General features: G+C 50.8%; 1 protein-coding gene and 1 long non-coding RNA gene across 4 annotated transcripts; one reads left to right on the forward strand and one right to left on the reverse strand.

Moving 5' to 3' along the window:
• Positions 1 to 199: 199 nt before the first annotated feature.
• Positions 200 to 9,340, reverse strand: mllt11 (MLLT11 transcription factor 7 cofactor). 3 transcript variants are annotated; one of them, XM_088621062.1, is made up of 3 exons: positions 9,212 to 9,340; positions 6,930 to 7,078; positions 200 to 3,791 (listed from the first exon to the last, which is right to left on the reverse strand). In XM_088621062.1, the coding sequence occupies exon 3, from the start codon at positions 3,783 to 3,785 to the stop codon at positions 3,516 to 3,518; it is 270 nt and encodes an 89-aa protein (XP_088477188.1). In that variant the 5' UTR covers positions 3,786 to 3,791; positions 6,930 to 7,078; positions 9,212 to 9,340; the 3' UTR covers positions 200 to 3,515. The 3 variants fall into 3 exon arrangements, with proteins under 3 accessions (XP_088477188.1, XP_088477190.1, XP_088477189.1); XM_088621064.1 differs by lacking the exons at positions 6,930 to 7,078; positions 9,212 to 9,340 and adding exons at positions 5,958 to 6,016; positions 6,628 to 6,813; XM_088621063.1 differs by lacking the exons at positions 6,930 to 7,078; positions 9,212 to 9,340 and adding an exon at positions 6,628 to 6,772.
• A 338-nt stretch (positions 9,341 to 9,678) lies between these two features.
• LOC148639996 (uncharacterized) lies at positions 9,679 to 12,344 on the forward strand. The gene is made up of 2 exons (XR_015930646.1): positions 9,679 to 9,876; positions 9,936 to 12,344. It is a non-coding gene; the product is annotated as an uncharacterized LOC148639996 (long non-coding RNA).
• Positions 12,345 to 12,518: the final 174 nt, after the last annotated feature.

Genomic DNA, 12,518 nt, shown 5'->3' on the forward strand with positions numbered 1-12,518 from the left:
GACACAATTACAGGACCTTAAATAAGCGGTATAACTTTTTTCAGGGTGTGTGTATATATATATATTCGATCGGGTTTCGAGTATCTCGCTATGAAGCAGAAACGGCACTGCGTTTGCAGGACTGGGGCGTGTACTCCAGTGTGACCAGATGAAAACGGAGCATTTCTTCTCTACAAAGCAGGTCAAAACCACAGCGATGCGCAGTGATAACATGGCGATTTTTATTAAAGCAGAACATTTCATGCAGGTGGAACAAAATGAAACTGCAATACTGAACAGTGATTATTCTGCCAATACTGGGTCTGTAGCCCTCAAAGACTTGACATTTTGTGTTTAGGCTTTCCAGAATGAGCATCTTCAACAGTGCTGATGCGGATTACTGTTGTCATTTGTATTCTGGACATTCATCAAGAAGGCTGTTATGCCCACAGGTTTTCTTTGCACCTGCACTCTTAATAAAAACCACTAATACTGGCTTAAAGGGGCCAATTTACAGCTTCTCAGCTCTTCAAGGCCCCTGGTACCTTAAGAGAGTTGGAAAATCAGGCACATGAACGCCACAAGTGTGATTCACCATAAAAACAAGCCTTCCCAGGCCTGGGGGGGGGCTCCCCCACACTCCTGGTTTTCATTGCAGCTGAGCTCTTTGCTTCAACCCCTCCTTGAACCGAACCAACAGGGCCCCCTGGCTAAGAATCTCGAGAGATTTGTCTTCCCCTCCCATTCCAGGGCTGGAGATATTGAGGTGCTTAAAAAACATTCAAAGGTGACCTCCCACCCGTTAGTGACCGAAATCGGTTGAAGCATTCGAATGAAACCTGGTATTAGATCAGCTGGGGAGCTGCGTCAGCAGGCGTAGGCTGCAAAGGAACCAGGATTACTGTAGGTCTATTCCATGCTGAAGAAAGAAGACCTCGCACTGAAGAAGCTCCACGGCCGAAACGTTTTCATTCTTCTCTTTTCAGCAGGGAATAAACATGGTACTTGTTCCTATTATTAGATCTACTAGAAAGGCTCAATTGGAACAAAAGCCAGGAGGTGTTTGTGGTTCTGGTCCCTGGAAGGACGTCGGGGCTTGGTAGCTTTGCCGGACCCTTAATTAAACCAGCGATCTTGTTAATTGGCCCTGTCCTGGTGACTGGTGAGGAAGTGGGCGAAGCCGCCACGTTGCCTGCCCTTCGCCACGAGCAAATCAGAATCTTAAGACCGTGCCGGCACTGAAAACAGGCCCGAATAGAAAACCTAGAGAGTAAATGATTTAATTGTGGGGTCTAACTGAATAGCCAAGAGCTCAGCTGGAGCACAAACCAGCAGCCGCTGGGGGCGCATGGAGCGGTGCTGGTCCGCTCTGGCAGCTCAGAGCAACTCTGGTACCGGTCTCGCCTCCTGGCCACAGTCCAACCAGACTCGTTCAGCTCAGGGGTGCCGACCATGAGGTTCCCGTTATTAAACGGAACTGCCTCCGCTTGTTTCGGGTTGTTCAACGTTTAAAATAGAATAAAAAACAACCCAGTAAGTAATTATTTAATTAACTAATGGGGAGCTTAGCTGCAACAACACGCATCCTACTGGAAGTACTGGGCCAGCTTACAGCTGTGTACTTGCTCGTTGCCACTCAAACACTATAATCTGACAGCCTTCTATAAATACACACAGGTTGGGGTGACGGATACAGTTGATCACGCAGACTTAAACCGATCATGGGATCAGCCAGGGCATTCCTTCTGGAATGGGCACCAGATCGATCATCCCCAGTCCTGTCACCAATGGGGAAAGTCCCCTTCCTCCTGCACAGTATGGCTCCCTCTGGCTATGGGGTACTGTAGCCAGGAGAAAAACAGCTTATGTTCCCTCTCCACAGGGCTGCTACTGGCCCACTGGCCTACCCCCTGGTCCACCAGCGTGACCTACTGCGGCCAGCTGGTTTCCCACAGTCCGCCCGTCCAGCAGTAACTGGCTGGAGATCTGACAGAATTAGCCCACAAGGTAGCATCAGCTCCAGCGTCAGTCTACCACACCATAACAGACACTGCATACATGTGTGCAAACGTGTGCAGTGTCCCCGTTCAACGCTGAACATGAAACAAGGGCAAGGCTGACTTCAGTGCCCATTTTAAAGAGATAGTTAAAGGCAAGCCTCTGTTTACAAAGGATTTTAAGCAAATGTACCCCACTTTGTCCCCCCTTTTCAAATTTAGAATCTAAATACAGTACCTTTCCTTTAAACTAGTACTGTATTCAAATGATCCCTTCCTCTTTATATAAGTACTCAAGTTTTACAACATTTTGACTTCATCTTTTTCACACAGTAGCTTTTAATTCTTTTGCATAAAATAGTTCCCAAGCCATGGATAGGACAGCTTTGAAGACATTTAGCTCCAACTAAGAAAACACCCACCAAGTTGTTCTTTTCTTATATGGCACAATCAAAATACTTTTTTTTTTTAATATGGCAGGGGAAAACCCTTAGTTAACAGCCCTCTCGTCATCTGACACTAAAAATGGTTTTCATCTTTTACAATCTGGTTATACGATCTTCCAATTAAAGGCCTTCTGCTTAAATCAAATTGTGCCATAATTCATAATTCCATAATTCGAGGAAGCCCAAAACATTCCAGAGCAGTAATCATGAATTTCAAACCTCATTTTTCTCTTTTCTAATTGAAATTAGAGATACAGCATTGTGAAAGTTCACCTCAAACCTGACCCAGCAGACTTATTCCAGTCTTGGAACCTGATTGGCTGATGTCCAGCAGCAATAGCCAATCAGGCTCAAGAGCCGTGAATGCATTCATTTCAGTTATAGGCCTGCTAAGAGCAGACTAAAGCAGCATTATTAAACAAATACTTGAAACATTAAATAAACAAACATTGAAATAAATTAAATGGCTGTTGTTTCTGTGGCTCCAAGTTGAAATCAAAACACCATCCACCTATAGTTTAACACAGCCCTTGCCGAGGTTTTTGGCTTGCTAAAACGCGTCTCTCGCACTTCGACTCCGACAGATTCTGCACTCACTGCAATGTTTAACTCCAAACACTGACTCTTCACATCTCGTATAGGAACAGTGCTCAGTCCTGGTTCTGGAGGGCTGCGGTCAAGACCAATTTAGCAGCTTCTCTCCAGGCTGAATGGGCTGCTGCTTTAAAAATCCCTGGAAAACCTGTCGACACTCCCCATAGGACACGGACAGGCAATCCTACAGGGATGTGCAGCCCTTGTATCTGGGATTCCCTACGTTTCCTTGTATTCTACCGGCTGAATTCCAAAGGACTTCCTACTCAAACGACTTCATGAGCATTCGGTTGTTTCACTAACGTTATGCAACCTTGGCTCTCCCATTCCAGAGCTTCCAACTTTTAACTGCTTCATTGACTATTGATCACAGATCATGCAGGACTCAGAATGGAATGGAAGCACCAAGGTTGCCGACTCCTGGAAGAGCAGGCCAAAAACTTCAGGAAGGTGCTTTAAGCTACAGGTGGACAGTGTGCAGTTTCTGGGGAGACGGCCATCACAGCAGGTCAAAGTCCAGAGTGTCGATGCTGGCGATGATGGGCTCCCTCCAGTAGTTGAAAGTGTTGTACTTGGACAGCCCCTCGTCCTCTTCCTCCTCCCACTGCCGGGAATTCTGGGAGCTCTTCTTCTTCTTCCCGCCCTGGCTGCCCTTGATGGACACCCCGTCGACCAATCCCAGGCCCTCCAGCTCCGACAGGTCCAGCTCCGGGATTGGCTGCCTCCAGAAGAGGAAGGAATCGTATTGGCTGTTCAGGGTGTCCAGCATTTTCAACTGCAGAGACGCAGGAAGAAGAAAAAAATGAAAATAAATAAATAGTAAGAAGGAAAATAAATGTATTGTCTGGTAATTAGTCTCTCAGTTTCTTATTTGAATCTAAAACTCAGGGCATATGACCTGGCATTCAGCCATATTTTGAAAGGTACTTTTCAATTAGTAACTGGTTATTTTTTTGCAATATCTACAAACATAGGCAACCTGATATCTTACAGTAATTAGTGCAATAAAGTAAGGTGAGTGGGGAAAAATTAAAAACAGAATAACCTTACTATAACTGGTATTCCAAGACTGGAGTTGTCTATTCATGCCTCAATTGAATGTGTCTACCTTTCCCAATATTTTAATTTAATTTCATTTAATATTTTAATCATTTGACTATATTGGAATGTTTTGTTTTGTAACATTTCTTGGTGTATTGTAGGTTTTGTGAATCGCCCTGGACAAGCATGTCCACTTAGCAAATAATTAATTCAATGCGATTCAGAACGTCTGCAAATTAAAACTGCCAACAGTTCTAGATCCCAAAACAGTTCAGGGAGATCTAATTAGCAAATTGGTTAAATTAGAAACTAAATCAAACAGGTATTAGCTCAGCTGGAACACAAGAACAGCAGACAGTGAGGTCACCAGGAACTGAATGGGGAAAGTACTGATCGATACAATTAGATCAGGGGACCTTCATAATCCTGATCCTGGATTAGGATAGTGCACCTCCAGGTTTTCATTCCAGCTCAACTCTTAACCTCAAATCAGCTTTCTTGACAAACTGGTCCAATTAACAGCTTGTCCCAGCTCCTCAGGTGCTGCTGCTATAAACAGATCCGGAGAGCCGGCAGACACACTAACCGGCCTTCTGGGAACTAAGACGAGAGACGCAGATTTAATTAATAATAAATTCGATACTTCAGAATGGTTTCCAGATCTGCAACAGGTAAATGAAAGATCTTTTCCTGCCAATACTCTTAAGCATTTTTTTCCCCAAGAGAGGAGAGCACTTGAAAAGGCCTGATCAGTCACTCGTTCATTCAATTCAGCATCAGAGGGTTGGGGTGCATGTTTCACAGGCCTTTAGCTGTTTATTAGGGACACATGGTTCCCAGCATGGAGTTCAGGACTAAATCTGCCCTCAGGCACAGATAACTGTGCTTCAGGCTGAAAGAATCCAAGGCATCGGCTTCAACAGCCTGGATGAGCTGCCTGTTCCACGCTCCCACCACCCTCCATGTAGAGACACGCCCCGGGGCCCCGTCTGACATTGTCGCCGTCGCAGCATTGTTACTCAGACTATTGCCGGAAACGCGAGGACGGGAAACCAAGCCTACACCGTAGCGTTTACAAGCACGAAAACGCTCCTTCTGGCGAGGCACGCACTTTCCTGAAGGACTTCAAACGGAGGGAACCTCCCGCGTGTTACTTTCTATATACATACACACACGCACGTTTTTGCATATTCCGTTCCTTGTCGGAATTCCGTATTTCTGAACGCCGTCTTTCATGTGTACACAAGTGACGAGGGAGGAATACATTAAGCGTTAATTCTGGAACAGCTGCGCCTTTGTGCGGCGGGCTGCCGCCCCTCACCCCTGACCCGCCAGCTCTGTGGAAGAAAGGCCTTTCTTCCCCCGCCTCTCGACGGTGCTTGACCGTTAACGCCGCTCAGGCCCCGGTATCGCGGGCGCTCAATACCGCTGTCGACTGCGGATATCCTGTGGTTACAGTCCCGGGCCGACACCTTCATCTGGGGAGGGGTTCCGACAACACAATAATTAGTTCAATCAGTGCTTTCCTGGGGGTGCCGTATTCGGTACTTGTTTATTGCAGTTTGGACAGACAAGGGGTCTTGGGGCAGTTTTATGGAATATTCTAGAAGGTATCCCCTCCCTACCAACGTGATTTGCTTTGTCGTCGTCGTCCCCCAAAAAAAGAAATCCAAAATCCATACCCTTCGGTCATTATTGGCAATCAGAGCCGAACTATGCGCGAGCAGGCGGTGGGCCTCGTCTCGCCCTTCCTGGGGAGAAACGCCGCGCGCCCCCCGCCGCAGTGCAGCCGACGGGCAGTTTCTGAAAGGTGCGCCCCCCCCCGGGGGCCACGACTCCCCCCCCCGGACACAGGCCCACTGCCGCAGCCCCCCCTCCCCACTCCACGGACAACACCCACCCGCATCGCGAAATCTTTCATCTTCAGCCACCGCCCACCTGTCCCGGCGGATCTCCGACCTTATCGAGGACAATAAGAAAAAATAAATCCATTGATGGATAACCGTGTAAAGAAATATGGCGGTTTTTTTTTCAGGTTTGGAAGCGCTTCACGACGACGTGTGAGCCGGTGCGGTTCTGTCGGCTTTGTACTCTTCTCAAGAGATGTGCATGCATACGGTTTTTAAGTACCGTAATATAGGGAAGTCTTCCTTTTTTCGGGGGGGTTGTCTGTATTTACCGGCGAAAATAAAATAGAATCTTCCATCTTTTTTCCCCATTTGTCCCCTTTCCTTTCTGCCAGCCTCCCGAGCCCGTCTCGGTCCTGCGTTCTGACCGCTAACACCCGCATTTAGCAAGAAGCTTCATCATCTCCCCATATGAACCCTAAAAATAGGCTGCCAGACGCGACAGGCGAGGATGCGCTATTTCTGTTCATGCTGATAAATAAATGCTTATAAGGGCAAAATTTAAACAATAATAATACTCAAGACATAAGCTCTGTCTAGAAGAACACGGGCTTTAATAGGATTTCAACGGTGAAGGCGCACCTGCGTCTGGAATATATGTCCCTATGTGCCTGGAAGCCAACAAGCGAGAAAAATGACGGAATTCAAGCTGGGCAGTTTTACCTTTTAATCCTCGCAGTTCAACCACGCAGCGAATAGAAACGACCCTCGACTTTTTTTTCTCTCTCTCTCTCTGTACAAAAACAAACCAGGCGTCCCGAGCCAGCAGGGCAGTGAATAGGCGCCTTTGTTCCGCCGCCGAACCTCGCAATGCTGAGCCGGGCTCGCGCTTCTGCAGGGCGCGCAGGCAGGCGGGCACGCCCCCGGCCCGCGGGCACGCCCACCTGCCTGCCTCGTGCGGGCGCGCCGCCGCCGCCGCCGCCGATTGATCCCCTGATTGCACGCGGACGTTATTGATGACCTACCGTTATAATCAGCGCGGCGGCGCGTCTCGTCCTCGTTCGGGGCTGGGTGGGGGATACTGCAGCTGTGTCTTGTTGAATTCTGGGGGGCTGTCGACTCTTGGGATCTGAAGCTCGGCCGGCATGAGATCCGCAGGTATCGACGGTGGCGCCTGCAAGGGCAATTAATGCAGCTGTGACGTCATAACTAGGATCAAGGCTTTTCCTTCCTTAAGTAAATGACCTAATTAATGACGTCACTAATTCGTATTTTGGTATTGTTTTCCCCAAACGGACTTCTTCCATTGTATATTTGCATACAAATATAAATTCGTGTTTTATACAAATGTGTATGCAAATGTATAAGCTCACAGGCCTCTTGTACATTTATTTTACAGGTGGAAGGCAGAATAGCATTTTTATTTTCAGCAGACGAGATGTATCTTTTTTTTTTCCAACCGGTCGTTTGGTCCGCTCGATGTAATAAATGAAGCCGCAGGCCAGTTCTCTGCACGAACAAGTCGGCGTGTAATTTCTGCACTTGCAAAACCCTCTGCCAGCCACTGGGGGCGCCCCTCTCCCACCCACTCCTTCAGCTTCCTGAGGAAAATGAGCTGGGTCTTTTTTTTTTCTCTTTCAAACCTAAGAATTTCCTGATTGAAGAGTAGGAACCACACCTCGCAAACTTTTTTTTTCTGGGGGCCGAGTTGCGTTGAGTGCGGCTGCTCCCGTCTCCCCTTGACCGAAGCACACGGCTCTGCCGACGGGGTTTTAAGCGACGCCAGTTCGGAACTCGCTGCCGGCCGGCTTTCGCTCGGGACGGCGCCGGGGTAAGTGCAAATGAGACAAAGCCCGGTGTTTTAACGGTGTCGGGTGTTTTTAATTCAAGTAACGCGGACCGAGACGGGACCTCCTGGTGCCTTGCAAAACTCTCGACTTCCTCTGTGCCAGCTCGGCTTCTGGTGCCTTTCTCGTCTGAAAGTTGGCTGAACTCGCCGGCGAAGGGGAAACGGGTATTTTCAACAACTTGTTTTTTTCTTTTTGTATGTGTGCGTGTCTGTGTGTTTTCGGACTAGTACTCTCACGGTATTGAACTTGAAAGCACCACAACGCCGCAAGAGAATATCGCCCACCTATAGGCGTCGGGGAAACTTTTGAAAGTCCCTCACTTGGAAACCATATGTCGGGCTTCTAGGTGCCGGGGCGCCCAAGTGAGTCTGGTCGGCGAGCTTTTTTGTTTTTAATCTTCACGCCCAGAGCCGGTGGCTCGGTGAAAACAAACGGTCGACGTTAAAAAAATAGAATTAATAAGCAAACTTTAGGGGTGCTCTACTGATTTCGCGGGTACAAACTTTGGCTTTGAAGGGGGGGGGGGGTTATTTTTGCTCAAGTCGCGGTGTCCAAAAATCCCGTTTTTCTGAGGCCCGTATCTGAATTCGAGGGGATCGTGCCGGTTCGACCCAAACCGAACTGCTTCGGAAGCTCTGAAAACTGAACGGCGAATACGATTTATTCTCACTAAATACACGATTATTTTGGTCCCCGTTTCTCCGATGTGCATTTGTCTGACGTGGTTGTGTCAACTTGATGATTCCGTTAAAAACCCACAAGGTACAAAATATGGTTAGTGCGGTTCTGCGTTTTCTGACAACTGTTTATCGTTTTTTTAATATATGCATATATGAGAATGTTCTAGGCCGGCGAAGATGAATTTGGAAATTTGTCACGGTTGACTCCAACCTCTGAGCTCCGACAGGCGAGCCAGGGTTTTTTTTTTTCTTCCCAGTGCAGTTTTCTCACGGTTGGCTTTTGAAAAGACTGTCTTAAGCCAACCTTCTCACAGAGGAAGAAGGAAAAAAAAAATGAACGATGCGATGTATCGCAATCGAAGGCCTTCCTCCTGCGAACGCCTTAACTTTTTATTTTGCGAGTTTGATGTCGGATTTGTGGGGGAATAATAAGTAATATTATCGCGGTGCCGCACTCAGGGATGTTAAACTTAGTTGGTCGTTCTTTTCAAACTGATTTTGCTTTCGGTATTCGCCAAAAGCGGCTTTTCGTTTTACATTTTATACAGGTATAGAGCGGTCTCCTCGCTCTTTTTAAAAAAAAAACAAAATAGTAATTTGATCTTGAAAACTCTCGCCTGCCAAGCCAGGCTCCACGGCTGGCAGTCGGTCAAAAACAAAAAACACCTCAAACTTAAGTAAATATCGGAAGCGGGAGTCTGTGTGCGTCACGGGGCCGTGCTGGTGGCCGCCTCCGTCTGTCGGAGTCGGAGGGGTCTCTGGTCTCCGTGTTTTTACCGGGGAAAGTCCACTCTCGGGTTTTCCGCGTGGCGTGGGGATGTTGGTGGTCCCGCTGCGCCGCTGTCGTATCCAGTTCCGTATCCCGTGGGAATCTGGATCCCTCCGTAATGCGCTCGTAAAGCCCCGCTGTCTGATGGGATTTGATTTTCGTTCCCCCTCTGTAACCTTTCTCAGGCTGCCATCGGCCTGTCCTGCCCTGTCCGCCCTCAGCCCACTGCCCAGCGACAGAGGGTTGAGTTGCCCGTCCTTCGGTCCCGGGTTCCGCCGTTTCCGCTGGCCGGTGGGCTCCGGGGGCGGTGCGTGTCCCGGTCCGGTGGCCGGTCCACCTCCTGGCGTCTCCTGCGCCAGTCCAGCGCGCAGGAGGTACGAGGACACTGGTCCTTCTGGGGAAGAAAAGCTTAACGCTATTAAAAGCTTCTTGTTTTCCCCAGGCACTGTAAGTGAGCCTAAATACAGTGCCTGCGTTTCTTGGGTCCAGGCCAGGGAAGAAGAGCTGTTCTATACATGTTCCCATGTTCTCCGGGTATGGCTATATGGAAGTGTTCTTGAAACCAGGAACAAGAGGCGGTTCTTTACGTCGAGGGTGGTGGGAGTGTGGAACAAGCCGCCCAGTCCCAGCTGTTTCTTGGAAGGAAGATCCCGGAATCCGTCAGCTAGTGACTGTGGGGAAGGGCTGGGCGGTCTCCTCTGGCTCGCTCTCCCGGCGTAGGCCTGCGCTGAGCTCCGGGGCCCCAGCGCCCCGAGTGGCGTGATGTTACACGCGGGGGCGGTGGGTTTTTGGGGTTCGGCTTGGTGAGGGCTGCCCCTGTCTGGACCTCCCCCCTGCGTCTCGTGATGTGGGGCAGGGCCTCACCCCGACCGTCACCGGTGGTTTGTCAGTACCCAGAAACGGGCCTCCAGCGGTGACTGACCAGACCCGCCGACTGACCCTGAACCCCTGTTTTTTTTTAATCTAACTGTGTGCAGGTTGTATAGCTACCCCTCCCCCCCCAGAAAACAAAAATACTCTAAGGGGGAGCCATGCTTGAATTGCTTTCCAGCTTGGACCAGTGGCTGACCTTTCAACCTCGCGACCTTTCATACTTGGCCGAGCCTCAGTTTCACCCTCGCAGGGGGACAGAGGTCTCGGTGAGACTCTTGGGGGGGGTCAGGGCCCGATGTCTTGCTTGCGTTCCACTTTCGGGGGGCTTTGCCCGGGCCTCGGCACATGCTTATGGGACTCTCTCAAGCGGATCACCCTGCTGTATGTTTATGGGACTTCTGGTCCAGGAAGGAGCCCGTAATCCATTTCGGGTCTTACTGGTGACTTGTGCTCCTCGGTGAGTGAAGGCTCCCACACAGGGGCCAGATCCAGGCCTGCTCCCATTCCAGTCCACGATCTCCAGCCCCTGGCTTAATTGAGTTATTAAAGATTGATTGATGTATTCAGTAACGGGAGTCCTGCGGTGGTGTGGAAGATGCTAAATTTGGCTAAATGTTGCAGTTGGCTGGAATGGAGTCGTTAAGGCCCTTAGAAGCAGAAGGGCCCTGTGGCTCTCCAGGGCCACTGGAGGGACTGTCGGTGATCTAAAGAGAGTTTCCATTTCTCCCGCGGAACATCAGTTCCTCTATACAACACAAACGCTGGGGGTAAAACAGTCTCCTGTGCATGGGACTTGGGAGTTCTTGAATGACCCCCATTCGAACCCGTGACCAAGGGAGACCCCCTCCCTGCCCCTCTGTTTTTTTTTTTTAAACGCCCGGGGATCATGCAGAGGCGTTTGGGTCGTGCCGAGAGAGGCGCCCAGAACGCCGTTTTGGGGCGCAGTGCGTGTTCCCCAGCTGCTGTAAAAGTGGCGCATGCCCCTTTAAGACGCAAGCCCGTGGGTCGGGCGGCAGGAGACGATCTGTGAAAAGCCTTCATTGTGCGAAGAGACCTGGGCATCTCCCTTCCCCGTCTCCCTCGGGGAGGGCCGATCCCCAGCCCCGCGCTGTCCCTCTGCCACAACACTGCCCTCTTTCATCCGGGCCGGCAGTCCTTCTGTCCAGGCGGATCTGCAGTCTGTGTCTCCCCCGGGAATAAAGACCGGATTGTCCTGCAGTTTGGCCGGCCGGCAGGAACACAGATGGTCTTATTGTGACCCTACGGTTTAAGAATAGATTGTCAAAAACTGGAGGAGGCCGGGCTCGGGATATAAACCCAGCCGACATGGCTTGACGGGGTGCGTTTTGTGTCCTGTCTCTTCTAAAAGCCTGGGAGAAGCCCACGGCCTGCACTCTCCAGTGCCCTGTTGTTCCTGCAGTGCAGAAGCCTGGTGGTCAGACGTGGAGTGGCTCAGAGTGCTGAGCTCTGGGGGGCCTGACTCATCCGCCTTTTAGTTTTTAGGTTTCCAGCACACAGCAGTACGATCCTCTCTGAGTTTTAATGGCGCTGTCAGTTAGGCTCCTCGTGTGCAGCAGGCCGATCTGCTCCAGGCTTTATAGCATCCTCCATCGGGCTCTGGGAGTGCAGGAGTCGGATCCACTCCAGGGTTTGGCAGTGCTGTCAGCCAGGCTCCCGCTGCACAGCGGTGTGATCCGCTCCGGGTTTTACCATGCGGATCTAGAGACCTGCGCGCGCGACCGGTTACAGATTCAGCTTCCGAAGCAACGGCGCCCAGTCTTCGGTCGTGCCGACGTTGACCGCGAGGCAGGGGGCTGCACCCACGCGGGCTGTCCCGCGCGAGGGGAGGCACCCCTGTGAGCAGGGAAGAAGGTGAGGCGGGGGGGTGTCTCTCGTCCTGGCCTCGTGTAGTCTTTGAGGATTTCACGAACGCCATCCGTCTCGTCGTTGCTCTCCTGTTCGCTTTCCCCCACAATGCCGCTGGCCAACAGGTTGCCGAAACCCCCCGCCAGGCGCTGGGACTGTCCGTGAGCCCCGAGCCCCGCTGCACTTGAACCGAGCAGAGTCAGCGTGGCCCCCTGCCGGTAGGGAACCAGAGACGGGGTGCTTTTCTGTCCACAAGGAAACTTCCCTTTGGAGCCTCTGTGTCCGCCATCGGCTCCCCTGCTGGGGGGGGGAGACCCGGGGGGCCCCTTGCGGGTCTGCCCTCGGGTCTGAAGGAGGACGGGAACGACGCCCGTGGGAGATCTCTTTAAAAAAAAAAAAGAAAACGTCAGAGGTTTCATCAGGAAGCGAAGGCCTTGGGCCGGGGTGCGGTGGTTTTGCCAATGCCAACGGCACTGCCAGTCACTCCTGCCAGACTGCAGGAGGCTCCAGTCCGGCACTCCTCCTGTTTCAGGGCTAGAAAGGCTCGGCCTTGATGAGTGCACTCCACACCGCGGC

The sequence above is a fragment of the Lepisosteus platostomus genome, chromosome 26, assembly GCF_059453375.1.
Source record: "Lepisosteus platostomus isolate fLepPlt1 chromosome 26, fLepPlt1.hap1, whole genome shotgun sequence".
In the NCBI taxonomy this organism is placed as follows: Eukaryota; Metazoa; Chordata; class Actinopteri; order Semionotiformes; family Lepisosteidae; genus Lepisosteus; species Lepisosteus platostomus.

Excerpts from the sequence above, each read along its gene's own strand:
- mllt11 (XM_088621064.1), bottom strand. The coding sequence starts at position 5,978 with ATGAAAGATTTCGCGATGCGG. Across the intron at positions 3,792-5,957 it reads TGAAAGATTTCGCGATGCGG|TTGAAAATGCTGGACACCCT; the intron begins GTGGGTGTTGTC and ends GCGTCTCTGCAG.